Below are 23,346 nucleotides of genomic sequence, written 5' to 3' on the forward strand. Positions count from 1 at the left end.
TCGTTTCTCATAGTACAGCTATAAACCACGGGACTATTATGATGTCACACGGTTTAGAGCTAGAAAATATGCATAATCGGGTGGTCAGAAAAAAAAATTGACCTCGATATCGACGGCTTACAGGTTATTCCGGTCGTGCGCGGCACGGAGAGGTTTCTACACGTGGTAATATTATATTTTATAATTTAAAGGGACAATTCACTCAGGCTAATTCTTTTACATAACCAAGAAGCAAAATGTGGCATAAATGTGTTGTTCAACAATTCTTATGAAACATATAACATAACATACTGACAAATTCCAAGTCATTGTTTAGTATTTTAATTGATACCTTGTAATTAATTGCTTAGTGATTTTTTTTAAAAGTTATTAGAAAGTAATTTTTCTGAAACATCATCTTTTCTACAAACACATATATTTTACACAAATTAAAAGCATCCCCCAACACTCACACACATACACGCCATCAAATCACAATAAATCCAAACTGTGATCATGATCGAGAAGGTAGACTTCTGACGTCCTGCATGGACATTACTTTCAGGTTTTGTCTTGTCATATCTTATATAATATGATGAGATTACTAAACAGATATATTTCGTGTATAATATAAAATGGAATCATTCATCTATTGTAAATAATTGAATAGTTTATTATAACATCACATGGTAATCCATACATCCGACTGCATTACTTCACATGGTAATCTATGTGCTGAAAGCTTTGTTAGCTTACTGTCAGTTAAACACAAAACTTAAGACATTCTCGCTCTAATATATCGCAATATAGATTTTTCCTTTTATACAGAATCTATATTCATGTAGTTTTTGTTGAAATATATGATGTTATATCATGAGTTACACAGTTAATATCAAAACAGGAATTTCAAATTTGTTTTTATTGCATTTTCCATTAAGCTGACAGACCATACTAAACCAATAACAGGCATATCGTATACATGTATTTCCATATAATTTTCATGATACGTAACAAGAATAGGGAGATTTAAATATTCCATTAAATACACGAATTTAAATGACACGAATGAATAGTGATAAAATTTCTCTTCTGTCCTGTCGGAACGTGTTGGTAGTGTTCAGACACTCTAATAGGGATATATAGACGTTTAAAACACTGACCACCGGTCAGAAGGCTATGTACATATTTAAGTGCTCGGTGTAGTTTTCACCTGTGTGAATGGCGAAGTGTCTAGAAATCAAAGGTAATTTGGTTGAATTTTCCACACCCGTTTGTTTTTTCCCTTCTCCACACAACCCAGATCCATAAGCCTAACATACCTCTTGTATTTATCTCTATATTAACACATTTTTTAGCTGTGTGCTGCACATGATGTTCACCTTCCGTTATGAACATGCGTGGCCATTACACAAAGTACACACTTATACATAACCAATATTATCATATACAAGCTTGCCTCAAATATTGATCAACAAGAATGTGAAATATCACAAATTAAGCATGTATGTAATGTTGTTTTGGGGGTTTGGCGGGGTAAATTTGACTCGTCGGAACCCGTATAAATATGACCGACACACCTATACATAGCGTATTGAGATTATACCCTAAATGTGTATTCGATTTTGAATGAACTTCTTTTCATTTTAAGAGTGTGAACTCCAATACCATTAGTGTGTATTACATGTCGTGGTTAGTTCCTACCCATAGGGTATATATGGTTTATTGTTTACTGGACTTCTGACCTATCCAGAACAGACATGATATAGGCTAGGTCTATTTACATCATCACATTAAGAAATCTATGGCTATGCATATGTACGAATATATTTCATTCCTATATATAGAGAGAAAACGAAAGGTGGTTCTCCGAAATAACAAGAAAATAATATAGAAATGTATTTGGAAAATATTAATAAAATAAGAATTTCTTCAAAGAATTGAAAACAATTACTCTAAGTGTTACTTAAATAGTTGTTTTACGAGATAGCGGAAAAACTATGTCGTTATTACGACACTGCTCGCATTAGGCCTATGGTTTACAGCGACCTAACTGTGAAAACTCTGTCGTTACCAATTTATGTAAATCTGTATAGATCGACATCTGGCAGACTTGCCATTTGTACATTAGGCAGATATACACAATCTGTATGTCCCTAGGGGTATAAGATACTTTAACAGTTTTAATAGAAATATGAAATCACCGCAGAATCGTCGTTTAAATCTGTTATTGTAAAAGTTAATTCAGTCTCAGGAAACATTAAAATTTACGATTATTTGGAAAAAAACATGAATGGATTCATTAAGAATTCAGGTCGGTTTTTTACTGGAGATATGGCCAGAATGCACTTCATGGTGGTGAATGCCGGTGTTTCGAAAAACTCAGGTAAAAATTGCTCATTTTTTGTCAAAAAAGACGTGTTATGCCGTGAACCTGTGCCCCTTGCTCGTAGGGTAACGGGGGGGGCAACCTTTTGTCTGAGAACTGCTGCAAATCGCTCTTACAGTAGTGTGTTTTCCTGTATTTTTAGGTGATAGTGTCTTGTCTAAGAAAAGTTCATTTTATTCACCTCCTCTCAGTGGTTTTTGTAGTTCATTTATTTAACGTGCGTGACTGTGGGAACTCGGGGAATTAGGTACGTGGCGTAAATTCTAGTACCTGCTTAATATACGTATTGATTAAAATTTATTCTCTTATCTGATAAACAAGGACGCAGTGACGATTAAGTACTTTATTCTTCAGTTACAAAAAGTGTTACCTTACTTGTATACCCATTTCACTACCAGTTGGTAAATGAGTCTGTTTGAAAAGCTTCTAATTTTAATTCATTCGTTGTAACATATGTCTGCTGTAAAAATAATTAATTGCTATCGTCGAAAAAAAAATTCCGTGAGCACTATTATCTCTTATTGGAATGAAACTACTGAGCTTGCGCATGCAACGCCAATCGCTCGATAAAACTAATAGTTTTATTTTTATTTTGTGTTAATTTGGCATATGCCTTATATCACGATTAAACACCTCGCCTTTTTGTGTGTTGTGTCAAATTTGATGTGGAACTGGTTCATGTTTACGTAGTGGCGTAGGAAGATGATATGTAATGGGGGGGGCGGGTTGGGGGGGGGCAAAGGTACACTCACTTAATTTTTAACACCCCGCTCCCCCCACGCCAGTCCCCCCCACACCCCACCCCGAACGATGCACCTACAGGAGAGTGATCTAATTCCTAATCCCAAACCATATATGTGTTTATGTATGTACAATTTTTCCATATATCATCAGTAAATTTTAATCCTTGTACACATTTATAGACAGATGGGGTCGCTATATGAGGATATTAACGAATTACGCAAATTGGACCAGATTAGCGTTATGGAGCGCAGAAGGCAGCGAGATTTTAGTGTTTTAGGTGTCTTGAAGGGTGACCCCCGGAAAAAATATAGTAATTTAGGAAATGGGCGGAGATGAGTTTTTACAATGTATTTTGAGTGGATTTTGCGAGCGCCCGAAAAGAGCGGGATTTTTGGTGTTATGGAGGGGTTCCGCGGGCCTCCTCTAGGAAAAAAAATATTACGATTTAGAATAGGCATTAAATGAGTCGTTGATGAATTTGCGAGCGCACAGAAAAGCGCGAGATTTTGGTGTTTGGGGGGTCCGGGTTGTCTACTCCCAAGGAAAAAAAAATACGGTTTAGAATGGGCTGAGATGAGTTTGTACGATGTATTTTAAATGATTTATTTAGCGTTCTTTAAACATTGGTAATTTTTCTATTTAAAAGCTGCATTGCATTCCTAAATTTTGATTAATTGTGTCGTCAAAACATTATGCCAACCCTACTCTGATCTGAATACACGGCTCACCTCCATACGGCACAATGGTTGTGGTAACATAATATAATGAATTAATTTATTGTCTCGCTAAGTCATAAAACAATTGATCTTTTAAGAGAAATTGTTTTTTAGGTTGTACATAATATCATGGTGAGGAGACATTTTTAGGTTTAGTTCTGGGTATTGAATTTCTGACTAGGCTTATCTAAGGTTTGGACATTATGTGCTTGAACGTTTTTAGGAAAATCCGCCGCGCAGCATGGAAAATTTTCTAGATTGAAGTAGCGGAAATAATAGTGCAGGAGAGACCTTTTCTCTGTCAAATACAACTATTTTAGTAAAATTTTCAGGCGGGCGAAAAATGGAGGGGGCGACAAAAAGGACATGTCCCCCCCCCCCACTTCCTACGCCCCTGAATTATGCTCTGTCGGCGGTGGAGCATTCTTTAACGATTTGTAGTCTCAACGGTATCAAACTTAATAATATACTTAACCAATGACAGTGGAATTTGGTCTAGAATTTTGTGTTATATGTTTCATAAGTAAAATAGAACAGAATACATTTGTGCCATATTTTTGCTTCTTGAGTTATGTAAAAGAATTAGTCCTGAGTGAATTGTCCTTTTAATGACTACTATGAATCGTAATATAAAAAGACGCCCAAAAATGTTACATATGTCAAAATCTTAGATTGGTATGGTTCTGTAATATTTTACTTACACTCATGTTTACAGGAGCTTTACATGCGCTTTTGATTGCTAAAATTTTTTTTTTTTTACATTGCTTTGTTATAAAAGGGGGCTAAGACACTTCATGTTTTTTCTTAATATTTTGAAATTACCCCGCTTTGTGACTTTATCTCCGTATCCGGAACCATTATTAGCCTCCACATTCAGTCGCGCTGCAGCAAAAAAAACGCAATTGAACGAAAACAACGGATTGTTACAGATGGCGAACGACGATAACGATGGTAATTAAGCAGACCAACTCGTTGAAAAAGGAAGAAAAGACAATATACAATAATATATACATGTAGGCTTATATGACTAATATGTAATTTTAAGAGTTCCACAGGGTGATGTCCTAAGGCCTGCACTATAATAAGCATGCACATATAATCATTAATATGTCTGAAGGCAAGGCCTTAAAGGGCGCAGCCAGATGTTTTGATATGAATCATGCACGGCATAGGAAGAGCGAAGCTCTACTTGTTTATTTTATTTTCTATTTCATGTAGAAGACATAATTTAGAAATAAAAGGACACACTTTAAACTGTAGAAGTATGTGATGTAGTAATTGTCTAGCATTAACTCATAGAAATGAACTCAAAGATTCGGATTTCTCTGTGTCCATTCAAGGCCTGGAGTGCAGCGTATGCGAATCCTATGGTTTCGCGTCATTTGTTGAAGTTATGCGACGTCATGATTCCTTGTGCTCATCTTCGCCTTGGTGGATATTTTGACTGCATTCTAAAGCTTTTAATTTTTAAAGTGTTATTATTATTATTTTAAAAAATAATAAAAAATATTTAATTACTTCTGTTATGCATTTGCATTAATTAAATATATATCTACTGGGGAGAGCAGTACCGGAGCAACGCACAACCTCCCCATATGTAGGAAAAAATGGCGACCGTAATCTGAAGCTGTCAGTGTATAGGATTGAATTTTGAAGATAATGTTTTTTCTTATATTTTCGTGTACCTATTACCTTAGAAGTGCTTCGCACTTCGTGCCCTTTGGGCATAAAGGGCTGCGCCCTTATCAAACGATTATATTTATATTTTTAATTCAAGTTCATATATGAAAAAAAGGAACACCTTTGATTCATGAATATGGTGTTACACCCTATTGATTTTAATTAACTTCTGTAATTGATATACATATAAATTCTATATATCGATGTGTTTATCAATAAATTACGGTCCCATTACTTGGTAGAAATGATACTGAAAGTTGATATGGTACATGCATTTTGATTTTAATAGTTTTGTAGCTATATATTGTGAAAAAAGGCCTCCAAATTGATCTTTCGTGTCCCGAGATTAATCCGTCAAAACTGGTTACACGGCACATTGCATACGACTTGCTAGCGAGAATATATGTGTTGTAAAAATATTACACGCATATATTGTATGAAATTAATCTTGCACAGATAACTCCAGGCCATGTCAAATCAGTAATTAGGTCATGGTTATGTTCATTGCTGAAAAAATCTACTATTGTATCAAAACGAAATTTCCGATTGCATTTGAAAGCCCCACCCAAACATCAAAAAATAAAACAAACTCAAATCACAGAAATATATTGACACAATTAGTTCTTAAATAGAGCAGGGAAATAGGTATATAAATATCCAATAGCAGGTCTGTTTTGCATTAATATACTTCTGTTTTATTTACTGACTCGCTTGTTGGCACAAAAGCCCGAACCTGTCTATAGTGACCGTTCTGTCTCCCCTTCATTGGTCGTTATAGGCAGGTTTGACTGTATATGTGTTTGATAATTGGTCTGATACAATAAGACAAAAAAAATATGTCTGTTAAGGGTTACATTGGCAAAAAAAATAGGGTTGGTTGGTCGGGAGTTATTATTTTTTTTTTAGTGTCTTTCACGCTAAAATGATGGCCGGAGCCGGAATCTGAGATCGAAATCCCGACTTTTTAATCTTTCAGGTAGCCTAGGCGAAATGCTACAGGCCTCGTTACAGGTCTAGTTTAGGTGTAATGCTAATAATTTAATATAGCTGGTCTACTCGGGTCTTCCTGATCTGATGTTATACTGTATGTAAGGCTTATTAGTATATAACTAGTCTATAAGTAGCATTATGCATGTGTATAATGCTAAAGCCAAAGTATATAGGTAGCCAATATTACAACTAGCTAGATATTAATCTAAGGTCACCTATGTAGAAAGTCTTAGCCTATGTGCATGCAATGAATACTTACAAATTAATGTGTAAGTTTTAATGTGTTGATATGAATTCCAGGTAGCTTAATATACATTTGTATAGCCTTAATATGTAATATTTTGTAGGTGCGAGCCTATGTGTACTGTGGCACTAGCCTTTATAATGCATATTAAGCTTTCCAATAGCCTATTTCAGCCCATTTGTATTATACAGAAAGAACAGTTGATTATCTGTATATCTGCTATATATTACAACATTATCTGTTAAATCTGTAATGGCCTCCCTATCAAATGACATGAATGTACCCGCTAACACACCTGAACAGTTATAATTGATTTTGTTTTGTCATTAGAGCTGCCATTGTCAGCCTCACGGCCTGAATTATTCAGTTACTACAATGTTGTTTCTCTCAATAGACGCTTGAATGACCCGACAGCTTGACATACAAAATGTCAGTTTTATGAGATTGTGAACTGGCTGGAAAAAAAATTGTCGGATTTTTTAACAGCTAATTTTTGACAGGTATGGATATGATATTTAAGGCTTCAAATCAATATTTTCTCTAATTCATTTTATGAAAGGGAAAATTTGGCACTTCAATATGTACACCGCAGACTACAAACATGGCGGACTTTACACGGTTTATGGTTCAATGTTTAATGATTCTATTATTGTTGTATTGTAAACCGGCGATATATTTTTGTAGGGCATGAGTTTATTTTTGTATGGTGTTATATTGTGTACATTTGTTAAAGGCCATTGACAGACAGTATAACTGTGGCCTCTTGTCATCCTAGATAATTCTGATACCCACTATTCATCTACTTGTCACATCAAAATTTTTGAAGATCTATTATCTAAATATGTGCATAGTAGGGTTTACTCACGAGCTACTGTACTGAATAGTTTGATTAAATTCTTGTCCAATATATTGATATCTAAGCACACTAACCTACAGATGTTCAGTGATATCACCCACGGTCGTGTACGTAGTTGTATGAAATTTCTGATTGACATTATGTTTAAATTGGTATCAAAAGAACAGATAAGTAATTTAATTGTTTTTATTAACAGAATGTGTCATGGATGAATAAGCTGCCATTGCTTTGTGTACACATCACTAGAGACCAAAAATGTACAGTGTTAGCAATCAGCGACCCATGAACCGGCCCGGCCTACACACTCCCCACCAAAACACACCCGGAGTCTCCACACTAAAATCAACAGTTGGACAAATTTCCAGCAAGGCAAGGCCAGTAAATCTTGTGAGAGAGTCCCTTCGGAGTAACATCAGTGCTATCCGAGAGTCCATCCGGAGCTCCGCAAGTTCTCAGGGACTTAAAACACCAGTAGACATATCGGCCCTCCCTGGTGGGAAAACTTCGAGTCTTAAGGATCCGTGTGAGGATGTGGTAAGGACAGAGGATTTCGATCTGCAGGATGACGTAGTGAGCTGTGCATCAAATTCCACCATCAAAGATCCATATCAAGATGTAAGACAATTTTATTTATCTTATACTGTAAATGTGCTAATTCATGGTATGCTGAAATTTTAGAGCATTTCCAGAATTGCGTACATTGATTAGTGGGCATGCATTTCCATATTCCGTGGCACACATTTATTATAATGAAATATAATGAAAGCATGCATGTAGTCAAAATTAGGGAAAGGAATGTAAACCGAACATAGTATAAGAGTATATACCTCTATGAATTGTGCATTTAAAATACATTATTTGTATCTATTGCATTCACTAATCAGGTCAATTGCAACATGCCGTATTCGCTGTAATTAATTCCCTTCCCCATCTAAGCGCCTCACCCCTTCTATTGACAGAGTGGAAGTCATAAAATTGACCCTCATCCAATGCCTTAAACAATGCTTTAAATCTAAATATTTACAGTCAGTGGTTGAATTGATAGTATAAACCCATTGATTGCAACCAAAGGCGACTCAACTTTATTTCTCGATAGATTGAGTATGTCACGCGCAATTTGGAGCTGCGCGGGATGGATTTATGATGGTCCAAATCAGAAACTTTGGTGTTTTCAGTACCGAACGTACGTTTTTCTCTCAATAAATGCATCAGGTTTTATAAAATAAACAAAATAAACCACATATACATGTATGTGTGTAAATACAATGTTGAAAAAGTTACATTGTTTACTGTTTTAACTACACGTACCGCTTTGAGCATTGCTTCCGTGCTAAATAACTCAAGTTGTACAAATGATACAGTTTTGAACATTCCGAACATTGTTTAACCGGTGGAGTCTGTGTTGTTCGCTACAACATGTAGATCTACTCTAGGGTACTATTTGTATTTTGTAACACCCATGGTTGTACCAAAGGATAAGATGCATGTAATCCAGTCTTTGTGTTGGATAAGATTTACCAAAACGACCTAGCACGACAAGCATTTTTGGTACACCTCGGGGGACAGACAAGTCCCTGCACGGTATCTACTATGCATTTGCCCTTACATACATCAATGTAGTTTGGGTTGTTCGCTAAATAGCATGAAAGGAATCTACATCACGGAAATTGTAGCTTTATTAATACTCTGTATAACTAGCTTCGCCGGTCCAACAAATATCTGATTGCTTTAAATCGTTGGATAAGATTTACCAAAACGACCTAGACACGACAAAGCATTTTTGTTGATTACCTAATCCTTAATTGTTAAGCACCATGGGCGCTAATTACGGCAAATACGGTACTTGTTTATTTTGCAAAACAATCCTTTACTACAACTAAGCTGAATGTATTCTTTCATACCCACAATGTTAGGTTTTATGTAAATCAATAACACGAAATTGCTCCATGAATATATCTACAGGTATATAAGTCTGTAACCACATAGAAAGAAAGGGCTGACCTTGGTATTTTGAAAAAAACATGTATGATACAGAATTTACATTTATATTATGGAATGAAATTTGCTAATGACATGGGTAATACATGTAACATGTTGCAGACCTGTGTAATAATTGGCTGTTCGCTAATATTGCTTTCACTTTGACATCAAAACTCCAAACGATAGCATGATCAGTGTCTTTGATATTCATTGCATGCAATTGCTTCAAAACACCATCAAAGCAAAGTGCTTTGACTCTTTCAGTCAATCAAAGTTTGCATACATGTATTTGATGTCCATACAATACAGAGGTATATAAAATGACTGTTTTTTCATTATAGAAGCAAAATCTTTTGGGATTTTATTATAACATTTTTATCAAATGCAAAAATAAGCATTGAACTGCATTCTGTTGGCAATTATGGAAATATGAATATCAACTGGACATCGGCAAATTCAACATGAAGCATGCTTCATTAAATTAAGCTGCTGTCCAGTGTGCATTAATTCCTACTCTTATAATTACTATCTGAATGAAGTTCAATTTTGAAATATTTGTAAAAAGTCTGTATAATCATTCTACAATTATAAATTGTTTCTGAAATCTGTGGCCGAGATTTGCCCAGATAGTGCATTGTTAATGTGATATTCTCTGCAAAATTTCAAAAATATTGTATATTGAGATATTTCTTGACTAGAACAATTTTTCTGAAGGTATACTGTACAAATAACCTTTATCCATAGACGGTGTAGAAATACAAGTATGAAGAAGGATGGAGCATCAACACCAAAGATTCCGTGAATTTGTGGGTATTTATTAGTTTACATGTTTCGGATGGCTAGGCCAACCGTCATCAGAACAAATTTACAACAGCATTTTCAGAGCTAAAGTGCAAATTACGGTTCACGAAATGACGTCACATTAATTGTTTCCAAATCACGTGATCTACACAATGGACGGAGCAAAACAAGTGGACTTTAGTTAGAACAACATATAAAAGTAATAAATTACATATAAATCAAAGTGGAAAAATAATCAATAAAAGTTTCGGCACAGTTTGTGATTGAAGGTACAGTTTATCAGGATGAAATATTTCTGGAAGATGGATTTGGTAGCGTTATGTAGGCTTCAGTTCGTGGGTGGACATATTGTCAATACTCATTGTCTTTCAGACACCCGTGTACTGACTTCCGTACATTGCATGCTTTGAACAATGCCGTATATATATTTAGTTGTGATAAACGATTGTCACTCAGCCATTACCTATCTGTATTCGTGCGGTGGTACTACCTATACAACGATGATTTATTCTTATTAGGACCCATCAGCAGCGAGACACTACTCTCCATTTTGGGACACCTCAACGATATCCATTTCTTGATTATGTCCACCCACGAACTGAAGCCTACATAACGCTACCAAATCCATCTTCCAGAAATATTTCATCCTGATAAACTGTACCTTCAATCACAAACTGTGCCGAAACTTTTATTGATTATTTTTCCACTTTGATTTATATGTAATTTATTACTTTTATATGTTGTTCTAACTAAAGTCCACTTGTTTTGCTCCGTCCATTGTGTAGATCACGTGATTTGGAAACAATTAATGTGACGTCATTTCGTGAACCGTAATTTGCACTTTAGCTCTGAAAATGCTGTTGTAAATTTGTTCTGATGACGGTTGGCCTGGCCATCCGAAACATGTAAACTAATAAATACCCACAAATTCACGGAATCTTTGGTGTTGATGCTCCATCCTTCTTTATTAATATGATTTGCACAACTTGAGCAAGTTCTGAAATGGCTAGGGCCCTTTCTACTTAAAACCATACTCTGGATGAACTGGACCACTAACTTTGTCGGCCACTGACTTAATTTGCAGACCTCTGATTTCATCGACCAAAGTTCAGTGATTCAAAGCGAATAAATCAGTCAGCTAGTAATTAGACTTGATTGGTTTAGAATCAGGAAGTGACAATAGCTGTGTATGCATGTTCATCACACACAATTATATTGTTGCTATCTTCATACTGGGGTAATACCAGAAGAAACACAGTCAGTTCTGGCCACCACTTGAATTGCCCTTCATTGGAGTTGATATGTTTACAAAAACTGAATAAATTGTTAAAAAGACCTTTGCAGGTTATACTCAGGTGCAACTTGTAGTCTGCAAAACACAGGCTGTTTTCGATTATATGGTTTGACTGGTTGGACCTAGTAGTTTGTTCAGATAATATCACATATTTCTTTCATACCTACGGGTGTAATACTGGCTGGTCTAGGGCAATACACTCATGCCGCCTGAGGCTGTATTGCATGGCTACCCATGCAATAAAGCCTCGTGACGTCACGGCGTCAACAAAATCTCTATTTCCTCGGTAAAATTTTAACATTTTTTTCACAAAATTGACTGGTTTTACTATAAAAGAGGCAAGCAACAGAATTTGTGTTGAAAATATCACGTTATACTTCATGTATGGAAAATTGACTTCCAGTCGTGGATTTCTTTGAATTTATTTCAAAATGGCGTGATATTATAGTCGTAAAATTGCAATAAAACGTCGATGTATGAAAGAAAAATACTCTTTCATAAGTGAATATGAAGGATAGGGATACTCTACCCTCGAGATCACAAAATGTTGCAAAACCCTCGGGTTTTACTACATTTTGTGACCCTCGGGTAGAATATCCCTATCCTTCATATTCACTTATGAAAGAGTCTTATAATATTACCACCCAGCAATCAAAGATGGACCTGGTGGTCTTATTTTGTTTTCAGACGAGCCTTGACGAAGCCCTCACAGGCTCGTATCAAAAACTGCAGGTCCATCAGGATTTATACTTGAAATAATGACTTTAACGGTCGAACCGGTTGTTCCGAATAAACGAAAATGGTCTAAGTATTACTCCGGTAAATTTATTGACTTCTGACTTTATCAGCAACTGTCTGAATTGACTACTGTCTTATTAACAAGTTGGCGAATGACTTAACTTTGTTCTGTAACACCTAAAAGTGCCCAAGAGAATAGTACTATGCTCTATTGTCATTTCATGTTGGCACTGCATGACTTACTTCTTTCACCCCTGCAGATAAATTTGAACTCTTCTGGTTCAAAGGCAGGGATTGTTTATTATGAATTTTCAGAGGTGATTGAGTTAATACACTGTACTAGAATTACTGAATTTATCATCCAAGCCGTCTAACACTATCTCTTTGACCAAATGTATCTAGTACCATTACCATTCTGACAAAGTATACAGATAATTATCATATCACATAAAATTCAGTCCCGTATAAATGTCATAAAATCAAAATGTCTGTCTCAATAACTTTGGAGGTGTGACATCCTGTAGTAGAATTCCTGTAGTGTTCTTTATGGCTTAGGAGGATAGTGTTTGGCAGGTACTAGATTCGATAGTGTCTAAATGGATCGTGTTTAGTAGGTAAATGTAGATAGTACATAATTTAAAGGGATTGTCTTAGTCCTTTCTAAACGTCGACTATGACGCAGGTCCCACTGTCAGTGGTCACTTGAAGCTGTTGACCCGAAACCATAAGCTCTGTGTCAATATCACTTGACCATTCCTGTAAGTTCCCGGTCAATATTTGGACAAACAGCTTTCTTGGAGATGATTCTACTCAGGTAGACAAAAGTACATAACACTTAATCTTAAGTTTACAAGTTCAGTGGTTCTAAAGTGTTTTTTATTAGCTTATGTCATGGCGCGGCGTCCGTCGTCCGTCCGTCCGTCCGTCCGTCCGTCCGTCCGTCCGTCAACATTTCCTTTAAATCGCTACTAGTCATAGAGTTCTGCATGGATTGTAACCAAATTTGGCCACAAACATCCTTGGGGGAGGGGGAACAGAACTTGTATAAATTTTGGCTCTGTCCCCCCCGGGGCAGGAGGGGCGGGGCCCAATAGGGGAAATAGAGGTAAATCCTATAAATCGCTACTTGTCCTAGAGTTCTGCATGGATTGTAACCAAATTTGACCACAAACATCCTTGGGGGAGGGGAAACAGAACTTGTATAAATTTTGGCTCTGGTCCCCCAGGGGCAGGAGGGGCGGGGCCCAATAGGGGTAATAGAGGTAAATCCTTTAAATCGCTACTTGTCCTAGAGTTCTGCATGGATTGTAACCAAAATTAGCCACAAACATCCTTGGGGGAAGGGGAACAGAACTTGTATAAATTTTGGCTCTGACCCCCCGGGGGCAGGAGGGGCGGGGCCCAATAGGGGAAATAGAGGTAAATCCTTTAAATCTCTACTTGTCCTAGAGCTCTACATGAATTGTAACCAAATTTGGCCACAAACATCCTTGGGGGAAGGGGAACAGAACTTGTATAAATTTTGGCTCTGATCCCCCAGGGGCAGGAGGGGCGGGGCCCAATAGGGGAAATAGAGGTAAATCCTTTAAATCGCTACTTGTCATAGAGTTCTGAATGGAATGTAACCAAATTTGGCCACAAACATCCTTTGGGGAAGGGGAACAGAACTTGTATAAATTTTGGCTCTGGTCCCCCAGGGGCAGGAGGGGCGGGGCCCAATAGGGGTAATAGAGGTAAATCCTTTAAATCGCTACTTGTCCTAGAGTTCTGCATGGATTGTAACCAAAATTAGCCACAAACATCCTTGGGGGAAGGGGAACAGAACTTGTATAAATTTTGGCTCTGATCCCCCAGGGGCAGGAGGGGCGGGGCCCAATAGGGGAAATAGAGGTAAATCCTTTAAATCGCTACTTGTCATAGAGTTATGAATGGAATGTAACCAAATTTGGCCACAGACATCCTTTGGGGAAGGGGAACAGAACTTGTATAAATTTTGGCTCTGTGCCCCCCGGGGCAGGAGGGGCGGGGCCCAATAGGGGAAATAGAGGTAAATCCTATAAATCGCTACTTGTCCTAGAGTTCTGCATGGATTGTAACCAAATTTGGCCACAAACATCCTTGGGGGAAGGGGAACAGAACTTGTATAAATTTTGGCTCTGATCCCCCAGGGGCAGGAGGGGCGGGGCCCAATAGGGGAAATAGAGGTAAATCCTTTAAATCGCTACTTGTCATAGAGTTCTGAATGGAATGTAAACAAATTTGGCCACAGATATCCTTTGGGGAAGGGGAACAGAACTTGTATAAATTTTGGCTCTGTCCCCCCCCCCGGGGCAGGAGGGGCGGGGCCCAATAGGGGAAATAGAGGTAAATCCTATAAATCGCTACTTGTCCTAGAGTTCTGCATGGATTGTAACCAAATTTGACCACAAACATCCTTGGGGGAGGGGGAACAGAACTTGTATAAATTTTGGCTCTGACCCCCCAGGGGCAGGAGGGGCGGGGCCCAATAGGGGAAATAGAGGTAAATCCTTTAAATCGCTACTAGTCATAGAGTTCGGCATGGATTGTAACCAAATTTGGCCACAAACATCCTTGGGGGAAGGGGAACAGAACTTGTATAAATTTTGACTCTGGCCCACCGAGGGCAGGACAGGTGGGGCCCAATAGGGGAAATAGAGGTAAATCCTATAAATCACTTCTTGTCCTAGAGTTTTGCTTGGATTGTGACCAAATTTGGCCATAAACATCCTTGGGGGAAGGGGAACAGAACTTGTAAAAATTTTGGCTCTGACCCCCTGGGGGTGGGTGGGGTGGGGCCCAATAGGGGATTTAGAGGTTAATATTAAAATTCCTTCAGAAAAGAAACAATGAACCTGTATTCAGTGGTTCTAAAGTGTTTTTTATTGCCACCTCAGTAATGGAAACCAAAATGTAGAGCAAGACACTGCGGGATAGTTTTAGCGGTGTTTGTAGATATTAAAACCCGTAAGTGTATTTGAGAGGAAGTCTGCTTTGTGTATATATGACTCTGTATATTTCCATAATTTATGAATATGTCCTGATTGAGTTTAATGAAGGACAGTGTAATAAAAAAAAAGCTTAGCTGGTAAGAAGTTTATCATATTTAAATGTATAAGTCCATTCCATGCTGTTTTTTCCAGTATATGTTTAAATTACACTAATGTCTCAAAAATTGTTTTACTCTGTTGAATTGGGACACAAAGTTCTCCTATTTTACTCTAGTTATTCAAAGCTTGTTGTACATACTTTTAACAAATTTTGAAACTTTGAAAAATCTTAAGATTTATGGAATACCTAAGGAAACATATGCAATGTACTAAAAATCAAAGCTTCCACAAGAATTCGATTTATTAGATAGTTCTTATTTTGATCAAAATTTTAATTGATTTTAAACTACATTCAGACATTTTCTTTATCTAATAAGTGCAGTTTTAATTCAATTAATATTTTAGTTTGTTCACTTCATATCAAATTTGACTTTTCAAAAAAAATTTCTTTGCTGTTCAACCTTTACTGGACTCTGAAATTAAATTTGATCTTTATGTTAATTGTGTCGGTTAGCACTCCAGATTTCCTTTGTGTATTTTCCAACATTTATCCTTAACGTACTTGTTACATATTGATTCTAACCTTGGTCGAGAAGTAGATATAGGTCTGTGTACATATTTTCATTAACAGGTTTCTAATTATAAGATTAAATTGATTTTTACCCCCTTAAAACTGTTATGAATCAATAGGGTTTGGTATACTGTACTCATTGACCTTGAGGAAGTACAGTTGATTTAAAACTGGCACAACATTCTATTTTGTGTTTGACAATGGCTTTGTTGACGAAAAATTATAAATATATTTACAAGTCATTGGAATGGCAAAAAACAGAGTTTTGAAAGAGTTTCCTGAAGTGTGTTGCTGTAGCTGATGAGTGGTCAAGAGGTTTTCTGATATTCTACATTACTAGAGCTGGAGTCGAACATCTTAGCCGTTTAAAAGACAGTTCAAATTGTTGCACTGTTACATGGAGCATTGTTGGATCGTCGCACTCTCACATGATAGGGTCGCCAATGTGACAGTGCAACATGGCCTATATAAGCCACCATACTCTCTACATCTTGGTTGTTTAAAAGTTTAAAACCTATGTGGAACATGAAAAATAAACACCCATATATCAAGGAAGCATGTACATGTAATCCAAAAATCACCATCCAAGAATGCAAGGCATTGAGAATTATATGAAAATGGCATTGATCTCCTTGGTAATTTTAAAGTAGCATGCATGTACAATATAAATACTGACATACAATTTATTAAGGAAGATTGATTCTGTTTGCTTCAACAGCTATTTTCCTAAAATGGTGTTGCCAGCTTCTAAATTTTAAAATTAATTTATTCCGCTAGATAATCAATAATTATTAAGTTATTAATCAAAACAAGTATATTTATAAATGCATGCTTTTTTCATCCTAAATAAGATTTAAAAAAAAAAAAAAAAAAAAAATATTAATGTTTATGTGGATAGACGTCAACAATTAGAATAAATGTAGGGGGGATTTCTTGAATATTAGAAAAAAATTAAAATTTATAATTGATAAGCTGTCGAACATGTGGTTGCATGTTCAATACTTTGATTATACAGGACTGTCAAACATTCACAAATACAATGGTATATTGGTTTTTCTATAGAAATCCAAAGTGATTGACCTTTGAAACCTAGTTCTAAAACTTCTTTTCATGTACATAAAATGTTCTAGTTTATTGGTGAGTAATTTCAATTCCATTGCATGATGCCCTTAAATTATTGAGGAAAAATCTCGAAATGGTCTTGATGATAAATGAGCAAGACATCAGTGGTCATTTAATTTATTGAGGTGCGAAACTTTTCAGTTAATAATGTCCTATAAAAATCCTAATAACTGCGGACCGTCAAAATGATCAAGACATTTTAATTCATGAATAAAAGAAAAACGATTTCAAGTTTAAATTGAATTTCCGATATAACTATATGCTTCATTTAATTAAATTTGTCAACTCAATCAATTATGTACTGTATAAGTGAAAGAAAAATTGATGTATTGCAAATTTTTGCAGACATAGAAAGGGGAGCAGAATGATTTAAATGTATGATGATAATGCTTTTGTACACACGATGAAAATGTAATCAGTTATGTATTATAGCTTGGGTATTTATAAAAGCTGGTTAGATTATCGGGACCAGAATATGGGGTGGGACTGGTTCATATAGAAAATGTGTGCGTGTATTTACCGTAGATAAAATTGAAAGCAATGAGCATGTTTAGAAATTGATAAGTATAGCAGTGGTTCTTATTTCTATGTAAACGTTGACATAATGCAAGCACACTTGTAATCTGAGATAACATGGAGACGCTGTCGACAACTGGGCTTCTGTAATAGCGTTCCATGATAGGGCAGAAACGTTATGATGGAAGCATTTTAAATGTAACCTGTCATGTGACTTTTGTTGATGTCTTCACCGATAATTAATTCTATACAACGAAATTGAATGAAATATGCAAATGAGGTGTATCAGTGTGCATACAATACTGTAGAGGTCATGTGTTGAAGTGTTAGAGGTCAGCTTTGTTCTACCTATACTGGCATTTACCCAATATTAATAGGCTTATGCCATAAACCTTTTACAGCTCTTGAGCACTAGTCGATACAAGGAATTTCGTCAAAGATTTTATTTTACGATAAGTCACCTCGAACTGGATTTCGTTTCGAGTGAGGTTATGCCACAAAATACACTTCAAGTTTAATTTCGAATTTATGGATGTGAAGGAGATAACTTTGTATTTATGGAAGTGAAAGTGAACGGTGGGAGTTATACACTGTGGAAAGATTGTGCATATTGTTTTTTACGTGGATTTCTGAATAATGATCCTTCGAGTCCATGTGAACATTCCAAGGTAAGATAGCTAGGTTACTGGTAATATACATCTGGTAGGATGTATTACACAAGTTCAGGTATAGATTTCTTACATCAGGTAGATATTAAATCAAATATTGTTTTCTTTTTTATGACTCGGACTCAAAATATTGTTCATATATTACACTTATGATTTTAATTCTGTTTGTTCAGAGTGTACAGTCTATTTAACATTTGTACTCCTTGATGCAATATTTCATATGATGTACCTTAGTATAATTAGAAGATCAATATTTCTTTCAAATAATATTATTGTATTTGTAAACCTGCTGGAAATAAAAATTATAAATTGTAAATGTGCATACTTTAGCAGTAATCCTTTTTAATTTACTTCAGTTTTTCATTTAGTTCATAATTTTCATGAACTAAAATTTGCTTGAGATAATTTTCATAGGAGAAATTTATGTACAAAAATTAGATTGTGTTACATGAATTTCCTGTTCCTGTACAAAGTCTCTATATCACTTTTTAAGTCATAATCAATTTTGTGCTGGAATTTAATTGTGCCAAACTTAAAGCACATTTACAATGTTGTTTTGGAGTACATTATGTTGTATGAGAAGTGTCCTACATACTCACCTCGTTAGAGTACTGATGAACTCATGAACTTACAAATCAATAATATAAACTCTAAGAACAACAATAACTACATTATTTACATCTGATGTATTGCTTTAAATTTACTACAAAACTTGTTTTGTAATTTGATTATTTACTCTTGCAAGAAACATGATTATTTTTATTTGAATTTTGATAAGGGATTTATTTGCCTTAAAGTTTATGCAAACATGGTGATTTAACTATTTCATTATAAGGAGAGTTTCGTAATTAAATTGCTACAGTGTTACAATACATTGGTTAAGTCTGTTTGTTTAATGGTAAATACCCGATGCGACGAATCAATTACACTAGGAAACTGGCACCATTTCCTGACAAGCACAATGTTTATTTGACAATGGATTTACTCCAAATTATGCTTGAATACTGAATACATTTTAATTACCTCTATAATTACTTCAGGTCAGCAGTTTACTGAACATGTAAAATGGTTACCTTTAGGAGTACAAAATCTATAATTTTTAGCTCACCTGGGTCCGAAGGGCATCGGTGAGTTACTTGGGGGCATCCCCACACCCGGAGGGGAACAGGACTTGTTATTTTATGCTCTGACGCCCCCCGGGGACAGGGGCGGGCCCAATAGGGGAAATTTGAAATATAAAATTTTGGCTCTGACCCCACCAAGGGACAAAGGAGGGGCGCGGGACATATTGGGGAAATTGAGGTAAAATAAAAATGGGGGAAACGGGGAACAGAACATTGTATTAATTTTGCCTCTGACCCCTCGGGGACAGGAGGGGCGGGGCCCAATAAGGGAAAATTTAGATAAATCCTATAACATCGCTACTTGTCCTAGAGTTCTGCATGGATTGTAACCAAATTTGGCCAGAAACATCATTGGGGGAAGGGAATACAGAACTTGTATAAATTTTGGCTCTGACCCCCCGCAGGGACAGGAGGGGCAGGGGCCCAATAGGGGAAATTTGAGGTAAATCCTATAAATCGCTACTTGTCCTAGAGTTCAGCATGGATTGAAACCAAATTTGGCCAGAAACATCCTTGGGGGAAGGGGAATAGAAATAGAACTTGTATAAATTTTGGCTCTGAACCCCCGGGGACAGGCAAGGGGCGGAGCCCAATAGGGGAAATACGAGGTAAATCCTATAAATAACTCACTACTTGTACCCTAGTAGGGTTCTGCATTGGATTGTAACCAAATTTGGCCAGAAACATCCTTGGGGGAATGGGAACAGAACTTGTATAAATTTTGGCTCTGACCCCCACAGGGACAGGAGGGGCGGGGCCCAATAAGGGGGAAATTTAGGTAAATCCTATAAATCGCTACTTGTCCTAGAGTTCTGCATGGATTGTAACCAAATTTTTGGCCAGAAACATCCTTGGGGGAAGGGGAACAGAACTTGTATAAATTTTGGCTCTGACCCCCCGGGGGACAGTAGGGCAGGGCCCAAATAGGGGAAATATGAGCGGTAAATCCTATAAATCGCTACTTGTCATCCTAGAGTTCTGCATAGATTGTAACCAAATTTGGCCAGAAACATCCTTGGGGGAAGGGGAATAGAACTTGTATAAATTTTGGCTCTGACCCCCCGGGGACAGGAGGGGCGGTGGCCCAATAGGGTTAGTTTAGCAGATAATATCCTAATAAATTAGCTACTTCTCGTTCTAGAGTTCTGCATACGGATTGTAACCAAATCATGGTCCAGGACCATACCTAGGGTGGAAGGGGACACAGAGACACTTGCGTTTAAATTTTTTGCGCTCTGACGCCCCCTGGGGACAGGAGGGGCGGGCCCAATAGGGGAAATAGAGTAAATCCTATAAATCGCTACTTGTTCCTAGAGTTCTGCATGGATGTAACCAAATTTGGCCAGAAACTTTCTGTAGGGGAATAGGGGAACAGAACTTATATAAAATTTTGGCTCTGACCCCCCGGGGCACAGGAGGGGCGGGCCCAATAGGGGAAATAGAGGTAAATCCTCATAAATCGCTTCTTGTAGTTCTCATGGATTGTAACCAAATGGCCAGAAACATTCTTAGCAACTTGATTGGCTCCAGTTCGCAATTATCAAGCACCAATATGTACAAGTCTTTCCTCACTGATAAGCCCATATCTGCAAATAAGCCGCAATTCACAATAAGCCTAAGTGTGTTCATAAATAAGATCATGTCTACGTATAAGTTTTTTTTCCACAAAATAGTTAATAAGCTCTTGCCTATAGATTAAAGCCCTATAGGTGAACAATAGGTCCCTTTCCAAGCAAAGTTTTCCAGTGTTCTTGATTAAATTCCCTTTTCAAAATTTAGTATAATCCTTATAAAAAAAATCACAAGTTCAACAATATAAGTCAGGTTCAAAGTATTGTAGAGGCATTAGCTTTTTAGGTCACCTGAGACGAAGTCTCATGGTGACCTATTCTAATCGCCTTTAGTCGTCCGTCGTCACCGTCTACCATCGGTACACCGGGCTCGAAGCGACAGCTCAAAAATACAGCATGACAGGGGATGTTTCAGTCATTGTTTTTAATTATACAGCACAAGTATGCAGACTGTATCCTGGTCTGGTCGTTTCAGAAAACATTCGAATTAAATTAAATGTAAAACTTGTGGAATTTTAATGCGTCTTTATTGAATAATCTGTGAAGATATATGGTGTGTACCTGCTAAAAATTTAGGTTACTCACATATTTTCGTTTATTTTGAAATTATTATATGGTTTTAAACCAAATCACTTTTCTTACATTAAAGGATATACATATATATTCATTAATACAAAATGTTGGTAACCTGGGTTTTTTCCATGATTTGTAGATATTCGTTTTATAAGGAGACATCAGTGTACGGAGTATAGCTCGCGAGGTGTACGGAGTATAGTTAAAATTCTTATTGTGGTGTATGGAGTATAGCGTAATAGTATCAATGATTTAATGTATATTTACCTCATTCAATTGATTATTTCGGTTTGTTTGCTTCATATTGACAATCCTGTTTACACATGTGTCCGCTAGCCAAGGGTATTTAGTCTGATTCTCTTCCTACAAATGAGAATCGGCTAAATACCCTAATTGGCTAGCGAAGTTGATGTGTCCGGTAAAACGACAAAATCAGTCAGTAACTATAGAATAGTAGTCAAAACTGTTAATACGGCATCCGTAATAGAAAATGAATTTAAAACAGAGTTTAAGTTCTTGGTTATCATTTAAATATAAAACTTTTTTTTTAAATTAAATTCCAATAGTTTTTGAACTATGATATGCAGAAGTGAAATGAATGAATTTGGTACATTTGTATAACGTATTTACTTACGCGATCTTGTAATTCCCCAGTACATATATGTGTTACAGTGGATGTATTTTCTGATAATGATAGTACAGTGGAAATGTTATTTTCTTATTAAAAGAGGTGTGAAGGAACCAGTCATGTGATGCTGTACTTTTTGTTCTGGCGATAGTATTGTGTTTCCTCTGCTTTACTTTTAACATTATCATGAACGTTTGTCGTTTCAACACAAGACGAACAAGCAAATTTCCTTCATTCTCTTTGCTGACAGCAGAACGACCATCGAGTTATAGGCTTAGTTTCCCTTAGCTAACTATTTTTTAGTGTATTTGTGCATAAATATAAAGTTTAAACATTATACCATGGTCTTATATGACTAGTTTTTCAAATTTATATGTTTTAATATGATTTTTGAAAGCATGAAAATAAGTTATTTTTCCTGGTTTGTCCAAAACCTGACATTCAAAACCGACAGTGTATTTTCTTTTATTGGTGTATTGATGTATAAGTTAACATAATTTTATTATCCTACTGCATCTAAATATTTAGGAGTGTATTTAAAAACCCCAGGAGACATACAGATGTACATCTGCCGATCGATCGTAAAAATGGCGAAGTTGCCAAGCTCTCTAATATCATACATCTATATATATATATGTTTCTGGTATGGGGCAATGTATACGACGGGTGGACTAATCCCCGTGTGCCTGAGGGGTGCCATGACAGGAGCGATTTGGTTATATTGCTATAAACGACTATGAAAGTTATACATGGATATTGGTATTTTTTGTATGTTTGTTTGTTGAATTATTTTAACGTCCTTTCAACAGCTATGGTCATGTAAGGATGGCCTCCCGTGTATGCAGTGCGTATATCGTGTGTGAATTGCGAGGTGCGTGTTTTGGGAGACTGCGCTATGTTCGTGTATCTATATTTATATTTTGTAAATATCAAAGAAACACAATTTAACAAAGCATGACAATTTATTGACTCGTGCCCTATCCGGGCCTCGAACTCACGATCTACGGCACCCAATCGCCTAGCCAAACATACTTGCGCCTTCTACCACTGCGCCACATCCACGGGGTGCCGTAGATCGTGAGTTCGAGGCCCGGATA

General features: G+C 36.6%; 1 protein-coding gene across 24 annotated transcripts in view; it reads left to right on the plus strand.

The window, feature by feature from the left end:
* Positions 1-1,080: 1,080 nt before the first annotated feature.
* Positions 1,081-23,346, plus strand: part of LOC138333957 (uncharacterized) — a 138,630-nt gene continuing 116,364 nt past the window's right edge. For 22 of the 24 annotated variants that reach the window (XM_069282655.1, XM_069282666.1, XM_069282670.1 and 19 more), the window contains exons 1-2: positions 1,081-1,222; positions 7,792-8,210. In XM_069282655.1, coding sequence (XP_069138756.1) covers positions 7,851-8,210 — 360 coding nt within the window. In that variant the 5' untranslated portion in view covers positions 1,081-1,222; positions 7,792-7,850. Of the gene's footprint in view, positions 1,223-7,110; positions 7,240-7,791; positions 8,211-17,762; positions 18,354-23,346 lie in introns of those variants that run through there. The other 2 variants (XM_069282656.1, XM_069282677.1) reach the window with 2 other exon arrangements.

The sequence above is a fragment of the Argopecten irradians genome, chromosome 10, assembly GCF_041381155.1.
Source record: "Argopecten irradians isolate NY chromosome 10, Ai_NY, whole genome shotgun sequence".
NCBI lineage: Eukaryota > Metazoa > Mollusca > Bivalvia > Pectinida > Pectinidae > Argopecten > Argopecten irradians.